Source organism: Ambystoma mexicanum, chromosome 5p (genome assembly GCF_040938575.1).
Source record: "Ambystoma mexicanum isolate Mex_15411 chromosome 5p, UKY_AmexF1_1, whole genome shotgun sequence".
Taxonomy (NCBI): Eukaryota; Metazoa; Chordata; class Amphibia; order Caudata; family Ambystomatidae; genus Ambystoma; species Ambystoma mexicanum.
In genome coordinates, this window is record NC_090930.1 from 5635139 (window position 1) to 5657846 (window position 22708).

The following is a 22708-nucleotide window of genomic DNA, read 5'->3' on the forward strand; positions in this document are numbered from 1 at the left end:
TGGGTGCGCATTCCTTTATGAGTTTGGCTGGGCAGATATCGCCTTTATAATTTGATGGTTTGATGGACTTCATGAGTGCTATGACTTCCTTTTCGGTGACTTCTCAGAAGAAGAATATGGGGAAATTCTCTGGTGTGTCAGTGTGCGTTTTGACGGTTGGGATGTGGGGTGCTGGGTTGTTGAGGGCCTGTTGGCAAGTTTGGATTTTATTATGCAACAAGTCCAGTTTGCTGAGCATGGCATCTTGGATGTTGTTGCACCATACTTGATCTTTATCAATGACTTGTGGGGGGTGTGTGGGAGTTTCTAGCTCCCTGAAGATGGAGAAAATCTCCTTGGTGTTGGAGCTTGCTGAGTCTATCCTGGCATTAAATGAGGCTGATTTTGCTTCAATGATGTCTCTTTTGTATTTTTTAGAAATTCTGTTGAATTTGCTTTTATTGGAGTGGCGGGGGTTTGCTTTCCACGTGGAAAGTGAATCCCTTTTTTTGGAGCACAGTGCGAGGAGGTCAGAGGTGAACCAGGCATTGGCGTGTTTAGTATGCTTGGGTTTTCTGAGAGTGAGTGGGGCAATGGTGTCAATGGCTTGGGAGATGATCGTGTTGAACGTTTGGATGAGTGATTATGGATCTTTAGAGAAGGGTGGTCTTAAGGCAGGGACTGCAATGTGTGGTATGAGTCTCTCCTTGGTTAATTGGCGGGGGCTACTAGTGTAAGTAGGAGGGAGTGGGATAGTAGGTTGGTGGGCTGTTTTAGTTTGGGTGATATCAAAGAGGATGGTGTGGTGATCAGTCCAGGGCAAGGGTAGGTTAGCTTGAGTGGTGATTTGGCAATGGTGCTGGGCTATCCAATCAAGGGTGCGTCCTTTGATATGAGTGGGGTCTAAGCTGACTCGTTCGAACCCTAGTGTTTTGAGTGCTTTGTTCAGAGTTCTGGCTACCTGATCTTTTTGTTCATTCAGGTCAAGGTTGAGATCACCTAGGTGGATGGTCTGGTTGGGTTTTATTAGGTTTTCTGAGAGAAGGTGGGTCAGGGAGGCTTCTAAGTCAGATGTGGGTCCCGGAGGGTGGTGAGCTATGTGTATGGAGATGGTGCAGTTTGGGGATGGGCTGAGCTTGAGGAATCAGTGGTCACTGTTGTTTTCGGTAGTTTTCTCTAACTTTCGGATGGGGATAGAGTCTCTGGCAATCAAGCTGACTCTGCCGCCTTTGCGCATTGGGCAATCTTGTCTAAAGATGGTGTAGCCAGGGGGGATGGCAAGTGAGAGGGCAGGGCCAGAGGCTTCATGGAGCCAAGTTTCACTGATGGCTAGGAGGTCAAGATTGTTGGAGGTAGTGAGGTCTTGAATGTCGAGGGTGTGGGCTAAGAGTGAGTGTGCATTTATGAGGTGGCAGTTAAGTAGTTAGGGTAGCTTATTGTGCGCAGTGAAGATGTGAGGATCAAGCTTGGTGGTGATGATTGAGGGTGTTGCAGGTTTCAGGTAGTGCGAGAGAGGATTAGTGGTTATGTTGGTTGTAGGGGTGCGTGGGGTGTCGGTTGTGCTTGGTGTTGGTGGCATTAGTTGTAGGCTTCTGCGAGGTGCGAATGGCAGGCAGGTTGCGAGTGGGAGGGGCAGGTGCGTCAAGTCTGGGTGTTTATGGGCCAGTGGGGAGTGCTGCGTGTCTTTCCGTAGCTGGGTGGGGGCTGTGTTGGATGTGTTGCAGTGGAGTCGGGTGGCATTCCAGGGGCGGATGGGCTTTCTTCGTGTGTGATCTGATTGTCTGTTGAGATTGGATGTCCCTGGATTAGGTATGGACGGGGTAGTAAGAGTGAAGGTCCTAGTTCTGGGGTGAGAGTTTCTATTTTGGCCTTGACAGGGGATGGTCACGCTGGGTTGGTCAGGGCGGCTAGTGGTCGTGATGATGGTGGACAGAGTGGAAGGTGAGGTTGGGGTGGTGGCGGGGAGGAGGCTGGGGAGCAAGGGTTGGGACAAGGGTGTGGGCGTGGACATCCTAGGCGGGTGAGGCCATTGCCTATGTAAGCGGTAGGGAGTGGGCAATGGTCGGGGTGGGGTTTAGATGAGTGGGTGGGTGAGTAGGTGAGAGTAGAGAATATAGTGCACAGTTGAGAAGCTAGCCTAGGATATGTGGCTGGGGTCGGCATGCTGTACGGTGGTGCAGTTGGGCAGAGGGTGCGGCTGTGTTGTGTTAGGTGGGCCGTGCTGGTAAGGCAGGTCAAGTTGCTAGGTTAGGTGCAAGACGGGGCTGACATGCATGGTGGCGAATGCAAGCAAATTATGCAGACAGCAATAACATTAGCAAAATGAATATTCAACAATTTGGATTTGCGCATCAGGCTAGAGTTAAACAAAGCGCAGCGAGACAATGGCGAGTGCATGTGTATTTCTCGGTAGCCGATATGGCAAAAAACAATACAAATTTAAATGCAGGCTAGCAGAAGGCAGTAAGGGTGTTCCCGACTATTAAAATGAGCAGAGCGTCACCCTAGGAGGGCGAGGGCAGGTGTGTAGTACGGTAAATAGCAGGTCTATCAGAGAGCACTACAATGGCACAGTGCATGCAACATTTGAGCAAAGGTTTGTGTTTACAGCACTGTTCAGGTGCTTAACGCTTACCATAGGGAGGTAGTTGAGGCAGGAGGCTGTGATAAACGACTTTAGGGTGCTTTTTGGAGGTCTTGCTTGAACTGGATTGAAGTTTCAGGCTCACAGTCTACATGTCTTAGGAAAGTTAGGAAAATGAGTGCAGGGGGCAGCATGTCTGGCCGACGGCGCACAGCATGTCGGACTGGCTCAGACTGGGCCTTTTAAAACAGGCTTTTGAATAATTAGGGACGGCTTCCGCCTCCGTAGCGGGCGCTCCTGTGATGAACAGACGGCTGACCTATCAGCTGTGGTCGGCTGGGGTTCTGAACAACAGGGTTCTTATCGAGTTTATATAAAATGTATGTACCATTTTTTGAGGGGGCATTACATTTATAGGGGTTCAATCAAATGTATAGGGGTTCAGGGCTGTGGTAAAGGGGCGTGGCCACCAGCCACTGGAAACACTTGATGAAAGGTACCCCACTCTGCTATTGGAGTGAAACCAGGTGCTCAGAGTGAAGAGGTTGAAACGCTGAGGGTGGTTCTAGGCGACTGTAAATAAATGAGGCTGGTTGAGAGGCAACGCACTATCATATGGGGACTGATCGTGGACTTTGATGCAGTGAAGGGGCAGCTTTTGTAGGAGGATAGTATACAGGCTCTGAATGTGGTTTGGCGAAATGAGGAGCTAGAGGGAAGGCACTGAAGGTCTGGAGTTGAATGATATAGCAGCATCAGCAGGAAAGAGACATTTCATGGGGTTTTGCAAAAGATCTGTCTATATGCAATGCTCGATACAAAAGCGATACCAGCCAGCCTGAACAATGTCCACCAGTGAATGGGTCATGCTCTGGTCACTCCTTACCAATATTCATCATTTTAATAGTAAGTCTCCTCACAGTGAGATGACATGACAATTAATCCTGTGTTAGAAGGGATCACCTATGCAACAACTGGGTACTAACAGGTCTGTTCCCCATTTCCTTCTTCATTCAAGAAGGTGAACCCTAAATTCCACTCTTGCGAGCTCAGTCCTGTCCTCACTCCCTTTCATGAAAGTAAGACAATCCCCACCTCAGGCAGTAAACCAGCCCCCAATAGAAATGTAGTCTAAATTCTCCCTGAGGATTGGCTTGCTGGTGATATGCACAGATGAACGCGATGTTGCTTAGCTCAAGCCATGTCTGCCAATGATGTCTCCTTCCACTACCACCAGGCCACTGCCATCATGGCGTCAGCTACTGGACTGCTGCTCCTCTGGATAAGGCACTCGTTATCCAATGCCAGACCTGTGTTCTGCAGCCCCTTCCACTCCACCCACCACCGCTTAGCAACACTTCTCCCCTGTGCTCATTCCTTCATCTCAGAGGAGGTGGTTGTTCATAGTGTGGAGTAGAGCTGGCCTCAATTGGTTTACGCCGCTGTGTGAACAGTGCATTAACAGCCTGGCTGCTGCTCACTTACGGTGGCCTCTTTGGGACAAGGCCTGCGGATAGATAGGAATGGTGGAGCTAATATGTACACACACAAATTGCAAGATTTAAAATAGAAAGTATTCAATGCCTTCAAAAAAGAAACAAGTAAATGATATTTTGTCTGTGTAGAACATAATTTTAAAAATAAGATTATACAACTACATTTAACATTTATCTTAAGATATGAAAGGTTTACTTGTGAAGTATAATCAATGGACTCAGATAAATGTGAACTCTTCTGACCTGCTTACATGCCTCTATGAAGTTGCATTTATACAATTGATTGTATGGTTATTTCATTTTTAAGGCTGCCATGATTATTCGTGTCTGTAGTATTTTCCTCATGTAATGGGAATGACAAGAGCAGCGTGTCCGGAGAACCACACGGGTGCCATTGAGTTCCTGCTTCTGGGATTTCAGCTCCTGCCCTCCCTTAAAGCGGTCCTGTTCCTCATCTTCCTCTCAATTTACATCCTGACAGTAGCTGGGAACGTCCTGGTCACGATCACAGTGATTAGCTATGCTCGCCTTCAGTCACCGATGTACATCTTCCTGTGTAATCTGTCTTGTCTGGAGATCTGCTATACGTCGTCTGTCCTCCCTACATTACTTGGAGGTCTGTTGACAAATGGCTTGAGTATCTCTCTCCCTGGATGTCTCATGCAGTTCTTCAGTTTTTGTTGGCTGGCCACCAGTGAGTGCTTCCTCATCACAGCAATGGCCTATGACCGATATGTAGCCATTTGCCACCCACTACATTACAGAACCCTGATGGGCCTGCGGGTTTGCTTTAGGCTGACAGTGGGTATTTGGGCCTCCGGATTGTCCGGTGCTCTGATCACTATCTTTCTATTGTGCCAGCTGCAGTTTCCTGACCACAACGAGATGGACGCCTTCTTCTGCGACTTGACGCCGCTGATGAAGGCTGCATGCTCCGACCCCTCCATGGTAGAAATGGAAGCCTTTGTCTTCTGCTTCCTTGTGGTGTCCCTCCAGTTCCTGCTCATTGTCACTTCTTATGTGTACATCATCTCAGCCATCCTTAAAATCCCATCATCCTCTGGCAGACACAAGGCCTTCTCCACCTGCAGCGCTCATCTAGCCGTGGGCATCACATACTTTGGCATGCTGACTATCATGTACATGTTACCAGCCAGAGGACATACCCTCAACCTCAACAAAGCCTTCTCCCTTCTCTACACTGTAGGAACTCCCATGCTTAACCCCATTGTGTACACTCTCCGGAACAGGGAGATCAGGGGGGCAATGGAGAATGTTTTCAGTCAGACACTGGAGTCTCTGACCAACATCAGAGCAATGGCTCTCATAGGTGTCTATTGCAAAGACTGAGGCTACAATGATATGGAGAAGTCTTTGAGTCAGATACTGGAGTATCTGACCAGCAGTAGATGGTTGGTTGTCTTGGGTGTCTATTGCAAAGAACGAGGCTACAATGATATGGAGAAGTCTTTGAGTCAGATACTGGAGTGTCTGACCAGCAGTAGATGGTTGGTTGTCTTGGGTGTCTATTGCAAAGAACGAGGCTACAATGATATGGAGAAGTCTTTCAGTCAGATACTGGAGTGTCTGACCAGCAGTAGATGGTTGGTTGTCTTGGGTTTCTATTGCAAAGAACAAGGCTACAATGATATGGAGAAGTCTTTCATTCAGATACTGGAGTGTCTGACCAGGAGTAGGTGGTTGGTTGTCTTGGGTGTCTATTGCAAAGAACAAGGCTAACATTATATGGAGAAGGATTTGTGTTGACTCAGCAGCATTTTCGACTATGTTAGCAGCTCCTTGCTAATTATATCCTGCTAGTGTTTTAGCTCCTAATTTATTCACTCGTTATTAATTAATGTGTTGTGTATTATATCATTTTACATTTTGTATATGGTCTGTATTATTGTGTATTTTTATATTTTGCTATAAGACACATGTCAAATAAAGTATACTGACTGACTGATACGATGAAGGATTTCAGCCAGACACACAAGTGCCTGACCAACTCTAGATGGAATGTTGTCTTATGTGCCTGTTGCAAAGACTGAGGCTATGCTAATATGGCTATCATACACTGGAGCGTCTGACCAACCGAAGATGGATGATTCTCTTGTGTTTCTACTGCAACAATTGAGGCTATCATGATATGGAGAAGATGTGCAGCCAGACACTGGAGGTTTAGCCCCACTAAAAGTGGCAATATCCCTCTGCTGCCTGTGCCCATCTAATAGCCTCTCTTAGAAGCTGCACCGAGTGTTACAGTGGGCATGTGTATCCCCCTTGCTCTAACAGCCTCTCTTAGAAGCTGCAAAGTGTGTTACAGTAGGCATGTGTATCCCCCTTGCTCTAACAGCCTCTCTTAGAAGCTGCAAAGTGTGTTACAGTAGGCATGTGAATCTCGCTTGCTCTAACAGCCTCTCTTAGAAGCTGCACCGAGTGTTACAGTGGGCATGTGAATCCCGCTTGCTCTAACAGCCTCTCTTAGAAGCTGCACCAAGTGTTACAGTGGGCATGTGTATCCCCCTTGCTCTAACAGCCTCTCCTAGAAGCTGCAAAGTGTGTTACAGTAGGCATGTGTATCCCCCTTGCTCTAACAGCCTCTCTTAGAAGCTGCAAAGTGTGTTACAGTAGGCATGTGTATCCCCCTTGCTCTAACAGCCTCTCTTAGAAGCTGCAAAGTGTGTTACAGTAGGCATGTGTATCCCCCTTGCTCTAACAGCCTCTCTTAGAAGCTGCAAAGTGTGTTACAGTAGGCATGTGTATCCCCCTTGGTCTAACAGCCTCTCTTAGAAGCTGCAAAGTGTGTTACAGTAGGCAGGTATATCCCCCTTGCTCTAACAGCCTCTCTTAGAAGCTGCAAAGTGTGTTACAGTAGGCATGTGTATCCCCCTTGCTCCAACAGCCTCTCTTAGAAGCTGCACCGAGTGTTACAGTAGGCACGTGTATCCCCCTTGCTCTAACAGCCTCTCTTAGAAGCTGCAAAGTGTGTTACAGTAGGCAGGTGTATCCCCCTTGCTCTAACAGCCTCTCTTAGAAGCTGCACCGAGTGTTACAGTAGGCATGTGTATCCCCCTTGCTCTAACAGCCTCTCTTAGAAGCTGCAAAGTGTGTTACAGTAGGCATGTGTATCCCCCTTGCTCTAACAGCCTCTCTTAGAAGCTGCAAAGTGTGTTACAGTAGGCATGTGTATCCCCCTTGGTCTAACAGCCTCTCTTAGAAGCTGCAAAGTGTGTTTCAGTAGGCATGTGTATCCCCCTTGCTCTAACAGCCTCTCTTAGAAGCTGCAAAGTGTGTTACAGTAGGCATGTGTATCCCCCTTGGTCTAACAGCCTCTCTTAGAAGCTGCAAAGTGTGTTACAGTAGGCATGTGTATGCCCCTTGCTCTAACAGCCTCTCTTAGAAGCTGCAAAGTGTGTTACAGTAGGCATGTGAATCCCGCTTGCTCTAACAGCCCCTCTTAGAAGCTGCACCGAGTGTTACAGTAGGCATGTGTAACCCCCTTGCTCTAACAGCTTCTCTTAGAAGCTGCAAAGTGTGTTACAGTAGGCATGTGTATCCCCCTTGGTCTAACAGTCTCTCTTAGAAGCTGCACCGAGTGTTACAGTGTGCATGTGTATCCCCCTTGCTCTAACAGCCTCTCCTAGAAGCTGCAAAGTGTGTTACAGTAGGCATGTGTATCCCCCTTGCTCTAACAGCCTCTCTTAGAAGCTGAACCGAGTGTTACAGTAGGCATGTGTATCCCCCTTGCTCTAACAGCCTCTCTTAGAAGCTGCAAAGTGTGTTACAGTAGGCATGTGTATCCCCCTTGCTCTAACAGCCTCTCTTAGAAGCTGCAAAGTGTGTTACAGTAGGCATGTGTATCCCCCTTGGTCTAACAGCCTCTCTTAGAAGCTGCAAAGTGTGTTACAGTAGGCAGGTGTATCCCCCTTGCTCTAACAGCCTCTCTTAGAAGCTGCAAAGTGTTTTACAGTAGGCATGTGTATCCCGCTTGCTCTAACAGCCTCTCTTAGAAGCTGCAAAGTGTGTTACAGTAGGCATGTGTATCCCCCTTGGTCTAACAGCCTCTCTTAGAAGCTGCAAAGTGTGTTACAGTAGGCATGTGAATCCCGCTTGCTCTAACAGCCTCTCTTAGAAGCTGCACCGAGTGTTACAGTGTGCATGTGTATCCCCCTTGCTCTAACAGCCTCTCCTAGAAGCTGCAAAGTGTGTTACAGTAGGCATGTGTATCCCCCTTGCTCTAACAGCCTCTCTTAGAAGCTGAACCGAGTGTTACAGTAAGCATGTGTATCCCCCTTGCTCTAACAGCCTCTCTTAGAAGCTGCAAAGTGTGTTACAGTAGGCATGTGTATCCCCCTTGCTCTAACAGCCTCTCTTAGAAGCTGCAAAGTGTGTTACAGTAGGCATGTGTATCCCCCTTGGTCTAACAGCCTCTCTTAGAAGCTGCAAAGTGTGTTACAGTAGGCAGGTGTATCCCCCTTGCTCTAACAGCCTCTCTTAGAAGCTGCAAAGTGTTTTACAGTAGGCATGTGTATCCCGCTTGCTCTAACAGCCTCTCTTAGAAGCTGCAAAGTGTGTTACAGTAGGCATGTGTAACCCCCTTGCTCTAACAACCTCTCTTAGAAGCTGCAAAGTGTGTTATAGTAGGCATGTGTATCCCCCTTGGTCTAACAGCCTCTCTTAGAAGCTGCAAAGTGTGTTACAGTAGGCATGCGTATCCCCCTTGGTCTAACAGCCTCTCTTAGAAGCTGCAAAGTGTGTTACAGTAGGCAGGTGTATCCCCCTTGCTCTAACAGCCTCTCTTAGAAGCTGCAAAGTGTTTTACAGTAAGCATGTGTATCCCGCTTGCTCTAACAGCCTCTCTTAGAAGCTGCAAAGTGTGTTACAGTAGGCAGGTGTGTCCCCCTTGCCTTAACAGCCTCTCCTAGAAGCTGCAAAGTGTGTTACAGTAGGCAGGTGTGTCCCCCTTGCTCTAACAGCCTCTCTTAGAAGCTGCAAAGTGTTTTACAGTAGGCATGTGTATCCCGCTTGCTCTAACAGCCTCTCTTAGAAGCTGCAAAGTTTGTTACAGTAGGCATGTGTATCCCCCTTGCTCTAACAGCCTCTCCTAGAAGCTGCAAAGTGTGTTACAGTAGGCATGTGAATCCCGCTTGCTCTAACAGCCTCTCTTAGAAGCAGCACCGAGTGTTACAGTGGGCATGTGTATCCCCCTTGCTCTAACAGCCTCTCCTAGAAGCAGCACCGAGTGTTACAGTAGGCATGTGTATCCCCCTTGCTCTAAAAGCCTCTCTTAGAAGCTGCAAAGTGTGTTACAGTAGGCATGTGTATCCCACTTGCTCTAACAGCCTCTCTTAGAAGCTGCAACATGTGTTACAGTGGGCAGGTGTATCCCCCTTGCTCTAACAGCCTCTCTTAGAAGCTGCAAAGTGTTTTACAGTAGGCATGTGTATCCCCCTTGCTCTAACAGCCTCTCTTAGAAGCTGCAAAGTGTGTTACAGTAGGCATGTGTATCCCCCTTGCTCTAACAGCCTCTCTTAGAAGCTGCAAAGTGTGTTACAGTAGGCAGGTATATCCCCCTTGCTCTAACAGCCTCTCTTAGAAGCTGCAAAGTGTGTTACAGTAGGCATGTGTATCCCCCTTGCTCTAACAGCCTTTCTTAGAAGCTGCAAAGTGTGTTACAGTAGGCATGTGTATCCCCCTTGCTCTAACAGCCTCTCTTAGAAGCTGCACCGAGTGTTACAGTAGGCATGTGTATCCCCCTTGCTCTAACAGCCTCTCCTAGAAGCTGCAAAGTGTGTTACAGTAGGTATGTGTATCCTGCTTGCTCTAACAGCCTCTCTTAGAAGCTGCAAAGTGTGTTACAGTAGGCATGTGTATCCCCCTTGCTCTAACAGCCTCTCTTAGAAGCTGCAAAGTGTGTTTCAGTAGGCATGTGTATCCCCCTTGCTCTAACAGCCTCTCCTAGAAGCTGCAAAGTGTGTTACAGTAGGCATGTGTATCCCCCTTGCTCTAACAGCCTCTCTTAGAAGCTGCAAAGTGTGTTACAGTAGGCATGTGTATCCCCCTTGCTCTAACAGCCTCTCTTAGAAGCTGCACCGAGTGTTACAGTAGGCATGTGTATCCCACTTGCTCTAACAGCCTATGTGGGGCTTGTAAATGATCACTTTCAGTAAACTGTTTGCATCTACAGTTTTTAAAAAACTTTTCTTAGTTGTTGCAATAAATTTAACAGATCAGCCAATAACAATATCTTTAGTCTAGAACAATTAACAACATTATCCAAGTTCATGGCAGTCATCAATACAAGTAATCAGCATTTTTTCTCCATAGCGTACAGATCAATTGTTCAATGAGCATATGTTGAACTGACCAACACTGTTCCCTCAAATTCCTCCCCCCATCAAATAGGAGGAGGGATTCCATTTGGATCCTTTGGGTTCATCATAGTTAAACCTCACTTGGTCTGCAAACCTTGTCTGTAACATAACCTTTTTCCATAACATGATTCTATCTATGCCCTGCCCCCATACAAACAGTTTTGGGGCATATGCTTTACCCCAATATCCTCTTTTGACACAGTGAGGCAAGTACTTATAAGGAGTTTTCAGCTCTCAGGGCATACCTATCTCCAGATCTGCTAATTTAGGGTTTAGTTAGATCGTTAATCCAAACATCCTAGACATTTCTCTCAGTAGCTTCTTCCAGAATTTCACAATGTAAACATAACCACAAATTGTAGGGAAAACATCCCATGAGATGTTTACCTCTGAAACAGCCGCTGTCTTGGCTTCTCACCTGCCCCTGAGTAGTACACTCTGTGTAGGTATTTAAACAGTATCAGGTGACATCTTGAGTTTGAAAAGTTGTTTCAAAGTGACAATAGCCCATTTATTCACTCGTCCTCTGGGAGTTCACGCACATTATAGTTCCATCACTACATCAATGTCTTCAATGAGGATGCCACCAAGGCTGCTGGGGTCTTTCAATGTTTGAAAATGGTTTGACCAGTATCCCATCACCTAATATGTTTAGTTCAACTGGGGCGGAAATTGGAAGACTCAGGTCACAACCTATCTGTGAAGTTAGGCCATGTCATAGTTGCAGATATCTATCAAAATCAATTATATCTGAATAAAACACCCCCTTTAGTTATTGGAATTTGTTCACCACACCGATTGACCACTATAGCATCTAACCTGGGGAAGCCATTTATTTCCAAGCATGAAATCCTTGGAGCCGCAAACCTCTCTAAAGTCGATACACTTCCCCATGATGGAATCATCAACGATAACCTACTCCTCCAGCCTAGTCTGTGGTGCGCTTGTCCCAGGCCACGCCAACTGGGCATGTCCCAATTTTAGTACAGCAACTTGTCCATCAGTCTTCCTCCAGCAATTGCCAGCTCTAAGTCGACCATTTGATCATAGATACTATTACATTTCAAATCGTTGACAAACAAAAGCGACGTCTAGTAATAGCATTGCAGATTATGCAGCCCTAGTGCTCCCTCCTAAATTATGGAGTGTGGCTATAGCGACTCCTGAAGTGCAATTCTACAAAATCAACTTTATTTTAGGCATTAATTTTCACCACAAAGGGTACAATCTGCTCAATGTAGAGAAGTGTGTGCAAGGACATTATTTAGCATAGGGTCACAGCTCACAGTATAGGGTCACAGTAAAGGGTCACAATATAGGGTCACAGCGCACAGTATAGGATCACAGTATAGGGTCACAGTATAGGGTCCCAGCTCCAATGAGTATCAGGAGAAACCTGAACCAAGTGATTGTAAGACTTAGACTGGTTGACCTATCCCAGTTGTTTCTATGCCCTGCATACCTTCCATATGCTCTGATTACCTTCATTATTCTCAGCCCAGGTAAATGTGGTTCGCAAGGTATATTAGTAGAATGCCTGCGTGAAAGGAAATCCACTCTTCTGTGCCCCATGGCCAGCAAAAACCCTCATCAGGGGGTCTCTCCCTGGCCACTCCGCAAGGGGTTCCAATACCACTGAAAAGACGAGAGGAGACAGGGGCCTCCCTGCCATAAGCCAGGTCAAATTGTCTAGAGATCATTCCATTGACTCTCACTTTATCCTGGGGCCTGATAAAAAGAAGACTAACCAAGTAGTTGGGGCTGAATCCCACCTTTTCCAGAGGCCAGACATGAAACTCCACTTCATTGAGTCAAATGCCTTTTCTGAGTCAAGAGACGTGAAATTCAAAGGTTCATTAATTCTATCAGTTAATTCCAAAGCTATATTTTTGTATTTTATATATTATTCATATAGCGCCTGACGCCAGGGAGCTGATGATGAAGCCTGCGCACGTTAAACCTGGCCGCCCATTCTGATCCTGACGCATCCAGTCAGGCATTGAACCCAAGGGCCTGGGAGGCAAGCACTTTTGCCAGGATGTTCATCTCCCTGTGAAGCAGTGACCTAGTTCCATCAGAGGTAGACGTATCTGTAGGTGTGTTCCTTTCTGCTCTAACTAAGGTGTTTCTGGTGTTTCTCCGCATCGAAACAGCCTTAGATGCGGTGGCCCCCATGGGTAACTGCAAAGCTAAACCCAAAGTCACGCATATAATCTGCGTATGGAGAATGCCAACTCTAGCTCTAAAGAGCTCTTTTCAGTTCTAAGAGAATCAGACGCACCCTCTCAAATCCCAGACCTATGTATCAAAGACCAAGTTTGGTGTGAAAACATACTAAAGGCCCTCATGGACAAAATTACGTCACTCCAACTTAAAATCAATAATAAAAAGCTGAAACTGAACAGATCTCAGCAGCCCGCAATCAAACATAACCTGCCCAAACCATTCCCAAAGTTTGAGTTCTCCACTATTACGATAGAGGAGACTACTAAAATCATAAAAGGCCTCAAAGCAACACGTTGCCAAGGTGATATCTGCCCAGCGACTCTAATCAAAGACAGTGCAGACAACCTGGCACCTTTCATCACCTCACTCATAAATAATTAATTTGCCGCCAACAAAGTATCAGACAACCTCAAGGAAGCTTGGGTACTGCCCATACTGAAAAAAGCAAGCTTAGACCCGAATGTACCAACTAACTACCGGCCCATCACAACGGTACCATTCCTGTTAAAGATTCTTGATAGGGTTGCCTATGTTTAAATTCAACAATTTCTAGAAACACACAATTTGCTTGGCCTCCGCCAATCAGGTTTCCGCCCAGGCCATGGCACGAAAACGGCCTTGGTAGACCTAAAATCTCAAATGGATCAGATCAGAGACAGAGGTCACTTAGCCATCCTCCTCCTCTTGGACCTCTCGGCGGCATTTGATCTTGTGAATCACAACATCTTATGCCGCCACATAGCCAGTGATGCCCACTTTTCCAATAACACAATACCATGGATTAAATCATTCTTGTCGAACCGAACAATGAGAGTCTTCTCTTCATCGGCAGCAGCTAGCCCTACCCCAGTCACTTGTGGAGGGCCCCAGGGATCATGCGTATCACCAACCATGTATAACGCATTCACTAAACCTCTCTTTGATAAATTAGACAATTTGGGTGTCACATACACAAACTATGCTGACGACTCCAAAATACTAATTCATATCACAGGGGATTACAATACAAATGCTAAAGCACTGAATGCTATCTATCATACTATCCAAGCTTGGATGGCTCAGAACGAGTTATGTCTTAATGATGATAAGATGGAGATCCTGATCTTGGGCAGCCAAGCAAAACTCAAGAGCCTCTCACCGTTTTACCAATCCTTCGCCATAGATGGAAACTGTATATTGACTGCAAAAGAGGTTAAGACCCTAGGAGTCTATCTTGACTCTTCACTCGCCCTCTCCTGGCAAGTCAGTGCCATTACCTCGGCATCTTCTAATACAGCCAAACTCATCACGGCTTGTAGACCTTATCTCACAGAAGAGAACCGTATCACCCTGGCAAGAGCACTAATCCTTTCCAGGATTAACTATTGCAATGCCATCTTTGCAGGCTCCTCGTCGAAAAACATTAAGAAACTCCAAATTGTGCAGAATAACGCCATCAGAGCAGCACTCAACATCCCCAAATCAGAATACATTACCACCTTCAGAAGAAACATTCACTGGTTACCAGTGAGAGACCGAATTAAATTTAAAGTACTCACGCTCACGCACAAAGCCTATCTAACACTGCCCCTCGCTACTTGTCCAGTTTGATCATTAAAAACCAGTCTGCCACACCTACCCGATCAGCGAATCTTGGGCAACTGACCAAGCCCAGATACATAAGACAAAGAGCAGGTGGCTCTAGCTTCACCGTTATGGCAGCCAACTACTGGAACACCTTGCCAATGGATCCAAGGATGGATCCTTCCCTACTAAAAACATGGCTCTTTACACAGGACACCAAACTGTATCCCCCAACCCCCAAGTAACTTGACTTCCTTAATGGACGGACCTCAGCTACCCGACACTACACTCTGTCACCTTACCACTAGGTACTGCCCACTGTGGTATGATAATGTTATTGCCCTTCACAATGTACGGTATAACACTCTAACCTACCAAAATGTAACTGCTTTTCAGACTGTACTGTATAATGCTCTAACGCTCTAATCAATTTGTATATCTAAGTATGACTTGTCACAACATCGACAAGCCTGTACGACCGGCAAACATATTCTTAAGTCTGCATGACCTGTAACCAATCTCGTAAGCTTGCATAACTCGTAACCGTATTCGTAAGTCATGCGCCCAGATGCCTGAGGGTTAGGCGCCAATACAAATCTGATAATAAATAAGTAAATAAACTACAATTGTGGTGCCACATAAACGTGTAGAGGAAACCCCGTATTTGCTGCTCTCTCAGAGCATGTCCAGCCTTGCTGGGGGGAGCAGAGGCCCCTTAACCATTTCTGACTACGCAGGAGGGTGGGTGGGGCTTGCAACCGGGAGCAGCCGCCGACACCAGGCAACTGACAACGCCCCCTCTGCTCCTCCTGAGCGCTCCAATTATGAACCTGGTGGTCGAGGCAGTCGACCCCGCCTCCCCAACGGAAGGAGGGAGACTGCGAACCCCCGTGGGTGGTGACACAACCCCAAGACATGGGGTAAAAAAGGAAAGGGAAAACTAGTAAAAACGCAGACATGAGTTCACCTGAACTGGTCGAAAGTCCCAAAACAAAGCACCTGGACATAACGGATGCCACAGTAGAAAAGCAAGGAGTGCTTGAGAAACCCTCAAGTGAAAACGATTTAAGAAAATCTAATAAAGAGAAAAACTCCCCAAATGGTCATAATGTTTGCAATGCGCAGCAAAGAAAGGGGAAACAAACGAACAAACAGAAGGCAGGAGTAAAACTAAAACAGACCAAAACTCAAAAGAACAAAACCAAGGCCTTTACCATAGAACAGCAAAAACTACTATCAGACTCGTTTAAACTTTTCTTTAAAAAAAAAAACATCTGGCAGAGGAAACAGTAGTTGAAAATGAAAATGAACTCATTAATGCTGAATTAATTGCAGGAATTGAAACCCTCAATCCAGCCACACAACATTCGTCAACAAAAATCAGTGGATCCTTTGAAATCTTAGAACCTACTCAAAAACCTCAGGCAAATGAAAAGTCGGCATCCGACAAAGAGAAAGTCAGCACCCAAGACAGCTTAAGCTCAGATACTCCCCTACAGAGATGGCACTATGGGAAACCACGAGCCTCAATGATAAAGGAGGGGGCTCCTTGAGTGACTGCAATAACAACTGATGGGTCGGAGTGCCCTCAAAAATACAAGGACAGTGCATATGACCAGTGGGCTGAGGCCACTAAACAGCAGAATGATATCGGCTACAGTTTAAACCTTGTAAAGGGGGAGGTGTCTTTGGCCGGCCCAAACCCGAAGAGTGGAGTAAGTGCACTATTGAGTGACTCCATTGGTGAAAAAGAGAAAGAACGTCTGATGGAAAATGGAGACCTACGATCACAGGGGCTTCAGAAAAATCAAAGAGGGATGAAAGTAAAAAGGAAAAGGAAAAGAAAAAAAGTGGGGAACTAAGTCTCCCACTTGAGAGAACACCTTATACTCCGATCGGAAGACGAATGAGTGAAATTTCATCCCAAGCTCAGAGAGAAACACCATCAAAGAAGCCAGATCTAATGACTATAATGTCTACCATAACAATTGCATTGACACCATTCTGCAAACTATACAAGACGCTAAGTGACACATTGAAAGATCACACGTCACTGATTGCAGTAATGCACACTAAATTATCCCTCGTAGAAGGTTATGTGATGGCAAAGACCAGTGATAAGCCCCAGACCACTGCGAATTCGAGGACGACGACTACAGCGTCCCAAACGGACGAATCTTCTGGCATATTCAAAAACACATCGGCTTCATCAGTGTCAATTCAAACAGACCCTCCTATAAAGATGGCATTCTCTAAGGGGATAGACCCGGGAACTGAAACACTTCTGTGGGAGGACTCATCCCAACAGAATATTGGAGCAAAAGAAAATCAACACGAAGATGGAACCCGTAGTGGTTACAAAACTAGCCAAAAGAGAAATGAACAGAAGACGGGAGTAGGTTTGGTCAATTCTAGAGGAAATGGCTCGATTGTAAGCAACTTTACTCTAGACCAAAAGATTGTTGTTTTGTCACCTAAAGATCACAAAGGAAAGCAACCATCATACGGCATCTTCTCACACAAGCTCAGTGGTAGTTTAAGGGAAGTGCCGGGTAAGGTTGCAAATTCCGACTTCAGAGGCAGGGTCGGACAAGGCAACAGAAAAAGTGGAAATAAGGAACCAAAAGTAATCCTGCTTAAATTAGCAGGGACAGAAATCGGTGACTCAGAAAACAGTACTCAGATCGTTAAACGAATGGAAAAGGCAAACTCCATTAATTTAGATGAGGAAGAAAACGACTTATCTGTGGATTTAATGGAGCTAAGTCAATATACAATTGAAGACTCTGAGTCAGATGTGCCTCCTTCGACCCAGCTGTAAAGGAAAGCCTCATCCCCATTGGATAAGGGTTGAGTATGTGAACTGGAAAAAAAGATCATAAGACACGATTCAAGGACTTTGCGCTCACAGCAACAAGACAAACATAGATCACCATCCCCTACTCGCAGTGTTAAAAGGGGGCAGGGAGATCAAAGATGGACTTCACAATTCCAAAGAAAACACCCGAGAGGGTAATAGAAGAATGGAAGAGAGAGGATTTCGAAGACCCCCCTCGAGGTCAAACTTGAACGAACAGAAGAAGCTATTAAGGGACTATCTGGACCAAAGATGCCAAGGCCTAAAAGAAAGAGATAGGGAAGTAAAAGACGACTACAAACAGAAAGGAAATGTCCCATACCATCAAAGAAAAAGAGGAAACATCCCAAACACCCTACTGAGAAAAAAGGAGAGACGACAAGGTCAAATCGCAGGTCCCTCGATCATTCAAATAATGAGAATTGTAAACAAAAATGACAACTTGATATTGAATCGATGCACCGTAATGAAACTGTGCACCCACATTCCGAGTCTAAGTTGTCTCCGCTCAGAAGATCTAACGATCGTGGAACCAATGCACGAAGGAAGGAATGCTTGTTCATACCTTCATATAACAGCAACAAGAGTAAAACACCTAATCGAAAACTCTAGTCGACATTTTTCAAAATTAGGATTTGACTTAATTGACCTGTCAACAGAGACCTTGAGAGCAAAGGACGACGGGATTGGTGGTCGAAAAAAAGACCATGGACCTCCCCAAGTACCTCCCAACACCTGATTTAACAAATCATTGCTCAAAATTCCCAAGAAAAGATCACAATAGGGAAGCAAGTCCATCGGAACATGCTAAAAAAGAAAGACATTATGTAAAGGAAATTGTAGAGAGACGACAGAAAAGAAAGGAGATTGAGAAGTGGGAGTGGGAGCAACACAGAAGATCCCCAAAAAAGTATGAAGAAAGAGAAAGATGCAACACCGAATCCAATAGATACCCGAAAGGTCCCCACTCAAGTAGAGCGATGGTTCACGACCGAGTGGAACAAGGAAGAGTAAAGACATCCATAACCAGCAAGGGACGCGAAACTGAGGCAAAAAATCAAATCCCCGATCCGAGAACTTGGACCTGGGTCTCTAAGGTCCACCAGAAGAAGAACTCGACTTAGCCACTAGCACAGGAACCTGAGGGGCAAGATCAGAGTGGGAAGAACAACAGGATCCCCCAGAGATAGAAAGATCAAATAGGGATGGGTTCCTGGAACACTCGCGGCTTCGGACACCTCACAGGACCCTCAGATGTGAACCTGGGAGACCATGACATCTTGTGTCTCCAAGAGATCTGGCTGAGGACAAAACCAAGTATTGATGGTTATGAAATAGCGGTCTCCCCAGCCGTAAAAGGACCTAAAGGCAGACCTTCAGCGGGCCTATTGATTGCAACTCATTCTGGGAGTGGTCTATCTTTAAAAGCAATTCTAGTGACAAGCAGTCTTGATTCAATGGTCAAAATGGAACGAGGCAGGGGAGCAGGTCACACCATCAACGATCCTTCTAATTAACACCTATTGGAACCCTGCAGTAATCAAGGACGTCGCCTATACACAATTAATGGAAAATACTCTGGAAGAAGCAAACGCAACTCAAAAGATTGATTACACTATAATTACCGGCGATTTGAACGCATTATGTCTTGACAGTGAGCAGCGGTTGAAATCAAGGCTTAAACCCTACCTTCGTACAAAAGAGGAAAGAAATGGACAAGATTAATGGAGGCGAACAACCTGCACAATCTCCACAGTATAAGCCATCAGCCAGGCTCCTCAACTCCAACTTGGGAAAGCAATGGTAGAGGCATGACAATAGACCACACGTTCATATCAAGAGAACTATTGGTACTCATTGACAAGTTTGAAGTTGTAAGAAGACTAAATAGCGACCACAACTTGTTGTCAACGACGTGGAAAATGACTTGGAAACTCCAAGAAAAAATGTCATCGAATTTGGAGTTATACAAAGGAAACACTTGGCTGCGTCTAAATGAAAAACCATTCAACTGCTGACAGAAAAATATCAGACCCAGCTGGAGAGGAGCACAAAGCTACGGAAAATATAACTGGACTATCATCCTCTGCTAGAAGTCTTCAAATCCAATAAGAAAAAGGGAGCTGGGTTTCAAAAACCAAAAGCACATGTGTATAATGCTCCATTAGTGGCCAAAAGACTAAAACTGAGAAAACCTAAGAGGCAAGCAAAAAAAGGGAGTGACCCAGCGGTTATGGAGGAGATGAAGCTGGAGGAGCGAAGCTACAAAGCATGGGTATGAAATCACAGGCACACACTGTACCAAAAGGACTCGGAAGACAAAGTCTGTGCCTTAAGTGGGAAAAAAGCAAGAGATTTTTGGTCATTGATTCGAGCTATCGGAAGCTATCGGAGGGGAGTCTAGCGTAATGCCTCAAAACGGTGTCGGAGAGGAAAGGTGGCTAACCCACTTTAAGAAATTGTATAAATCTGAAACAACCCCGACCTACACCAATGTAAACAAAGAAGGGAAATGGAAGTTTACATGTGATATTGTGGAAATAGAAAGAAAAATAAAAAAACTGAACAACTCACGGGCAGCGGGCCCTGATGGAATCACAAATCTTGAACTGAAGCGCCATTCTGAAACCTGGGCACCCTTCATCAGCACAATTTTTGAGGAAGCAGTTACGTTGAAAGACATTCCACCCTCATGGAGAAAGACTCACAACGTGCCAATCTTTAAAATAGGAGACAAAGAGAACCCACACCAGTATGGACCTATTGCATTGCTCGCCACAATAGGAAAGCTCTTTGGCTCAATAGCTTTAGAGAAAGGGTGGATAAACCAAACAGAAACAGGTTTTGTCAGAGGTCTGGGCACAACGGTTCACATCTCGTTATTGAGTGCACTCAAAGCAAAAGTAAAAGAAGGGGCATCACGGCTGTACTTAATATTCATCGACTTGGTCCACGCCTTTGACTGGGTGGACCGGGAAATCCTGTGGAAAAAACTGGATAATTACAACTGCCCCAATAAAGTCTTGGGACCAATTAGAGCACTACACTCCAAAACATTGGTAAGGGTGAGACTCAATAGATCGGGTGAGCTATCAAAAGAAATTCCTACGGCCCGGGAGGTAAAACAAGGCTGCCCCCTGGCCAGTGGCGTAACACAAGATCTGGGGACCCCCCTGCGAGCCATGCTAAGGGGGCCCCCCCATCTCGGCGAAAAATCACGGGTCGCGCCACACTCTGGGCCGGCCTACATTACCACGCTTGCGCAATACACATAAACGTGATGCCGAAGGGGTATGCTGCTCACTGCACTAGGAGAAAGATATAAATATGTGTTTTAATGCAATATACAGTACACCTTCAGAGAAAAATTGGCTAAAAAGCCACAGTGTTTGTTATTGTTTTGTAGGGTAACACCAATCCAATACATGCAAGTCACCAACAGTGCAAAGGAACATGAATGCTCTGCTATTAAAAATGCATGCCACAATGAAAACATGTCCAACTGGCTGCACAATGTAGACCAGTGTAGACACGTAATAACATTACAGTAAAGCATGCCAGGCCACATTTAGACATACCTAGACTGGTTGCACCAAAATTCCAGTCGAAGCAATAGCACTCATCAAGAAGAGAGCACACACTCAAGCCCGCATCTCTGTGGTCTCTTACAACACGGCCAAACTCTTTAAAATCTGCAAGGAATTGGCCAATCCTGTTGCGGTCTATACCTCTCCTGTTCTCTCGACAAGCCCTCCGTACGGCTTTAGCCTCTCCCTTCTCTGCTAAAACTCCTCTCTCGGTCCCCCTTTGGCCATCTCTCCCTCTCCTCCTCCTTTCTCCTCTTTCTCTCTAGCACCTGACAAGCTTTCTAGACAAGTCTCATCTATGGACGTGTCATCGAAACAGGTGCTCGCCCGCTCATCCAGAACCATCAAAGACCATATTGACACCCTTGCTCCAACCTTGGCCGATTTCTGTAATCATTCTTTTCCCACTGGAACTTTCCCCTCTCCCAAACTCTTGGAAAAGCTGTCCATCTCCCAGCTTACTCTCCACACTGAATCTGTTGGTTGTCTCCATGACCATTAGTCTGGCTTAAGAGCTGCCAGAGGCATGGAAACTGCTCTCCTGAACACCTGTGAAGATCTGTTCTCTAACCTTGATTCCAGCATTCCTTCTGTCCTCATCCTCCTTGAACTTTCTTCTGCTTTCAACACGGTCAACCACGCCACCCTGATCAATCAACTCTGTAAGAACCTGGGCATCATGGATCAGGCCCGGGAGTGGCTGACCTCCTTCCTCTTGGACCAACCCTCCCAGGTCCAATATGGTCCCTTTCTCTCTGCCACCTCTCTCTACAAGTGGCGTTCCCCATTGCTCTATCCTCTCACCCAGGTTTTCAACCTCTACTTCGCCCCTTTGGCCCACCTGATCTTAACCTTTTCCTCTAATTTTCAGTGTTATGCCGATGACAATAAGCTTTCCTTCAGGCTCCCCTCAACCTCCTCTCCTCTCTCGCTCATTCTTGGTGTCATCTTCAACTCCACTCTCTTTTTCTCTCCTCACATCTCAGACGTCACCAAGAAGTCCCACTACCAGCTGCTCCTCCTCAAAGGGACTCTTCCCTTTCTCACTTTCTCACTTTCCCCCAGAAGCTCACTGCCTCCAGAGCCCTGGTTCTCTCTAGGCTGGACTACTGCAACAGCCACTTTCTCAATCTGCCTTCCTCTACTGTCCACCCTCTGCAACTAATCCACAACAGGACTGCAAGACTTATCCTTGGCCTCAAGCCCAAGGAACGTATCTCTCCAGCCATGAAATGTCTCCACTGGCTGCAAGGATCAAGTTCAAGACACTTTGCATTGTCCACAAGGCTTTCTGGGGCTTGGATCTGCACTACAACTAACATTCTCTTCCAAAATACCTTCCTTCTTGAGCCATATGGGTTAGATGTTTCTCCAGGCAGAGAATGGGGGTAGATCTCTCTCCTCTGCAGGTGCCTCCCTCTGGAATGGCCTTCCTGCCCCTCCCAAATGAGCCGGACCACCTGACGTTCCGGAAGCAGCTCAAAACGTTCCTCTTCTCCTCTGCTTTCTCTCTCTCCCTCCCCTGCCTGACCTACCTGACCTACCTGTCTGCTGTACCAACTGGTTGCTTGGCTATCCTCAGTCTCACTGAGTCCAGGCTCTTTCTTGATCAGTCACCCTGGCACTGCCTCCGGGCCTACCACGCAGTTAGGGGCTGTAGCTGTAACCCTACAGCCCCTTGTTCTCCTTGCACTACCCAGAGCCGCGCTGCCCTGGCGGCACTTACTCAGAGCATTGCTGCCGTGTTATCCCCTCCACTCTCCCTTGCACTTCCCCCCTCCCTTTCCCCTTGCACTTCTTGTTCTCGCACTTGCACAATCTGAATGACTCAGGCCAGTAAGATCATTTGTCTTGTCCTCCCTCTATTTTCCTTCCCTTGTCTTGCGCGCATAAAAACACTTGTGTACAGGCACATTATATATGACTTATCATATCATTTCATAATTTTATCACAGATGCCAAGAAAAATATACAATGCTGCAGTAAGAAACGGCTAGACTGGCAGAACCCAAATGCCAGTCTAGTCAGGTAATTACACT

At 46.2% G+C, this 22708-nt stretch overlaps 1 protein-coding gene across 1 annotated transcript; it reads left to right on the forward strand.

Moving 5' to 3' along the window:
* The first annotated feature begins 4413 nt into the window (after positions 1-4413).
* LOC138481604 (olfactory receptor 11A1-like) lies at positions 4414-5409 on the forward strand. The gene has a single exon (XM_069613801.1). It carries the CDS (start codon positions 4414-4416, stop codon positions 5407-5409), a length of 996 nt encoding a protein of 331 aa, XP_069469902.1.
* Positions 5410-22708: the final 17299 nt, after the last annotated feature.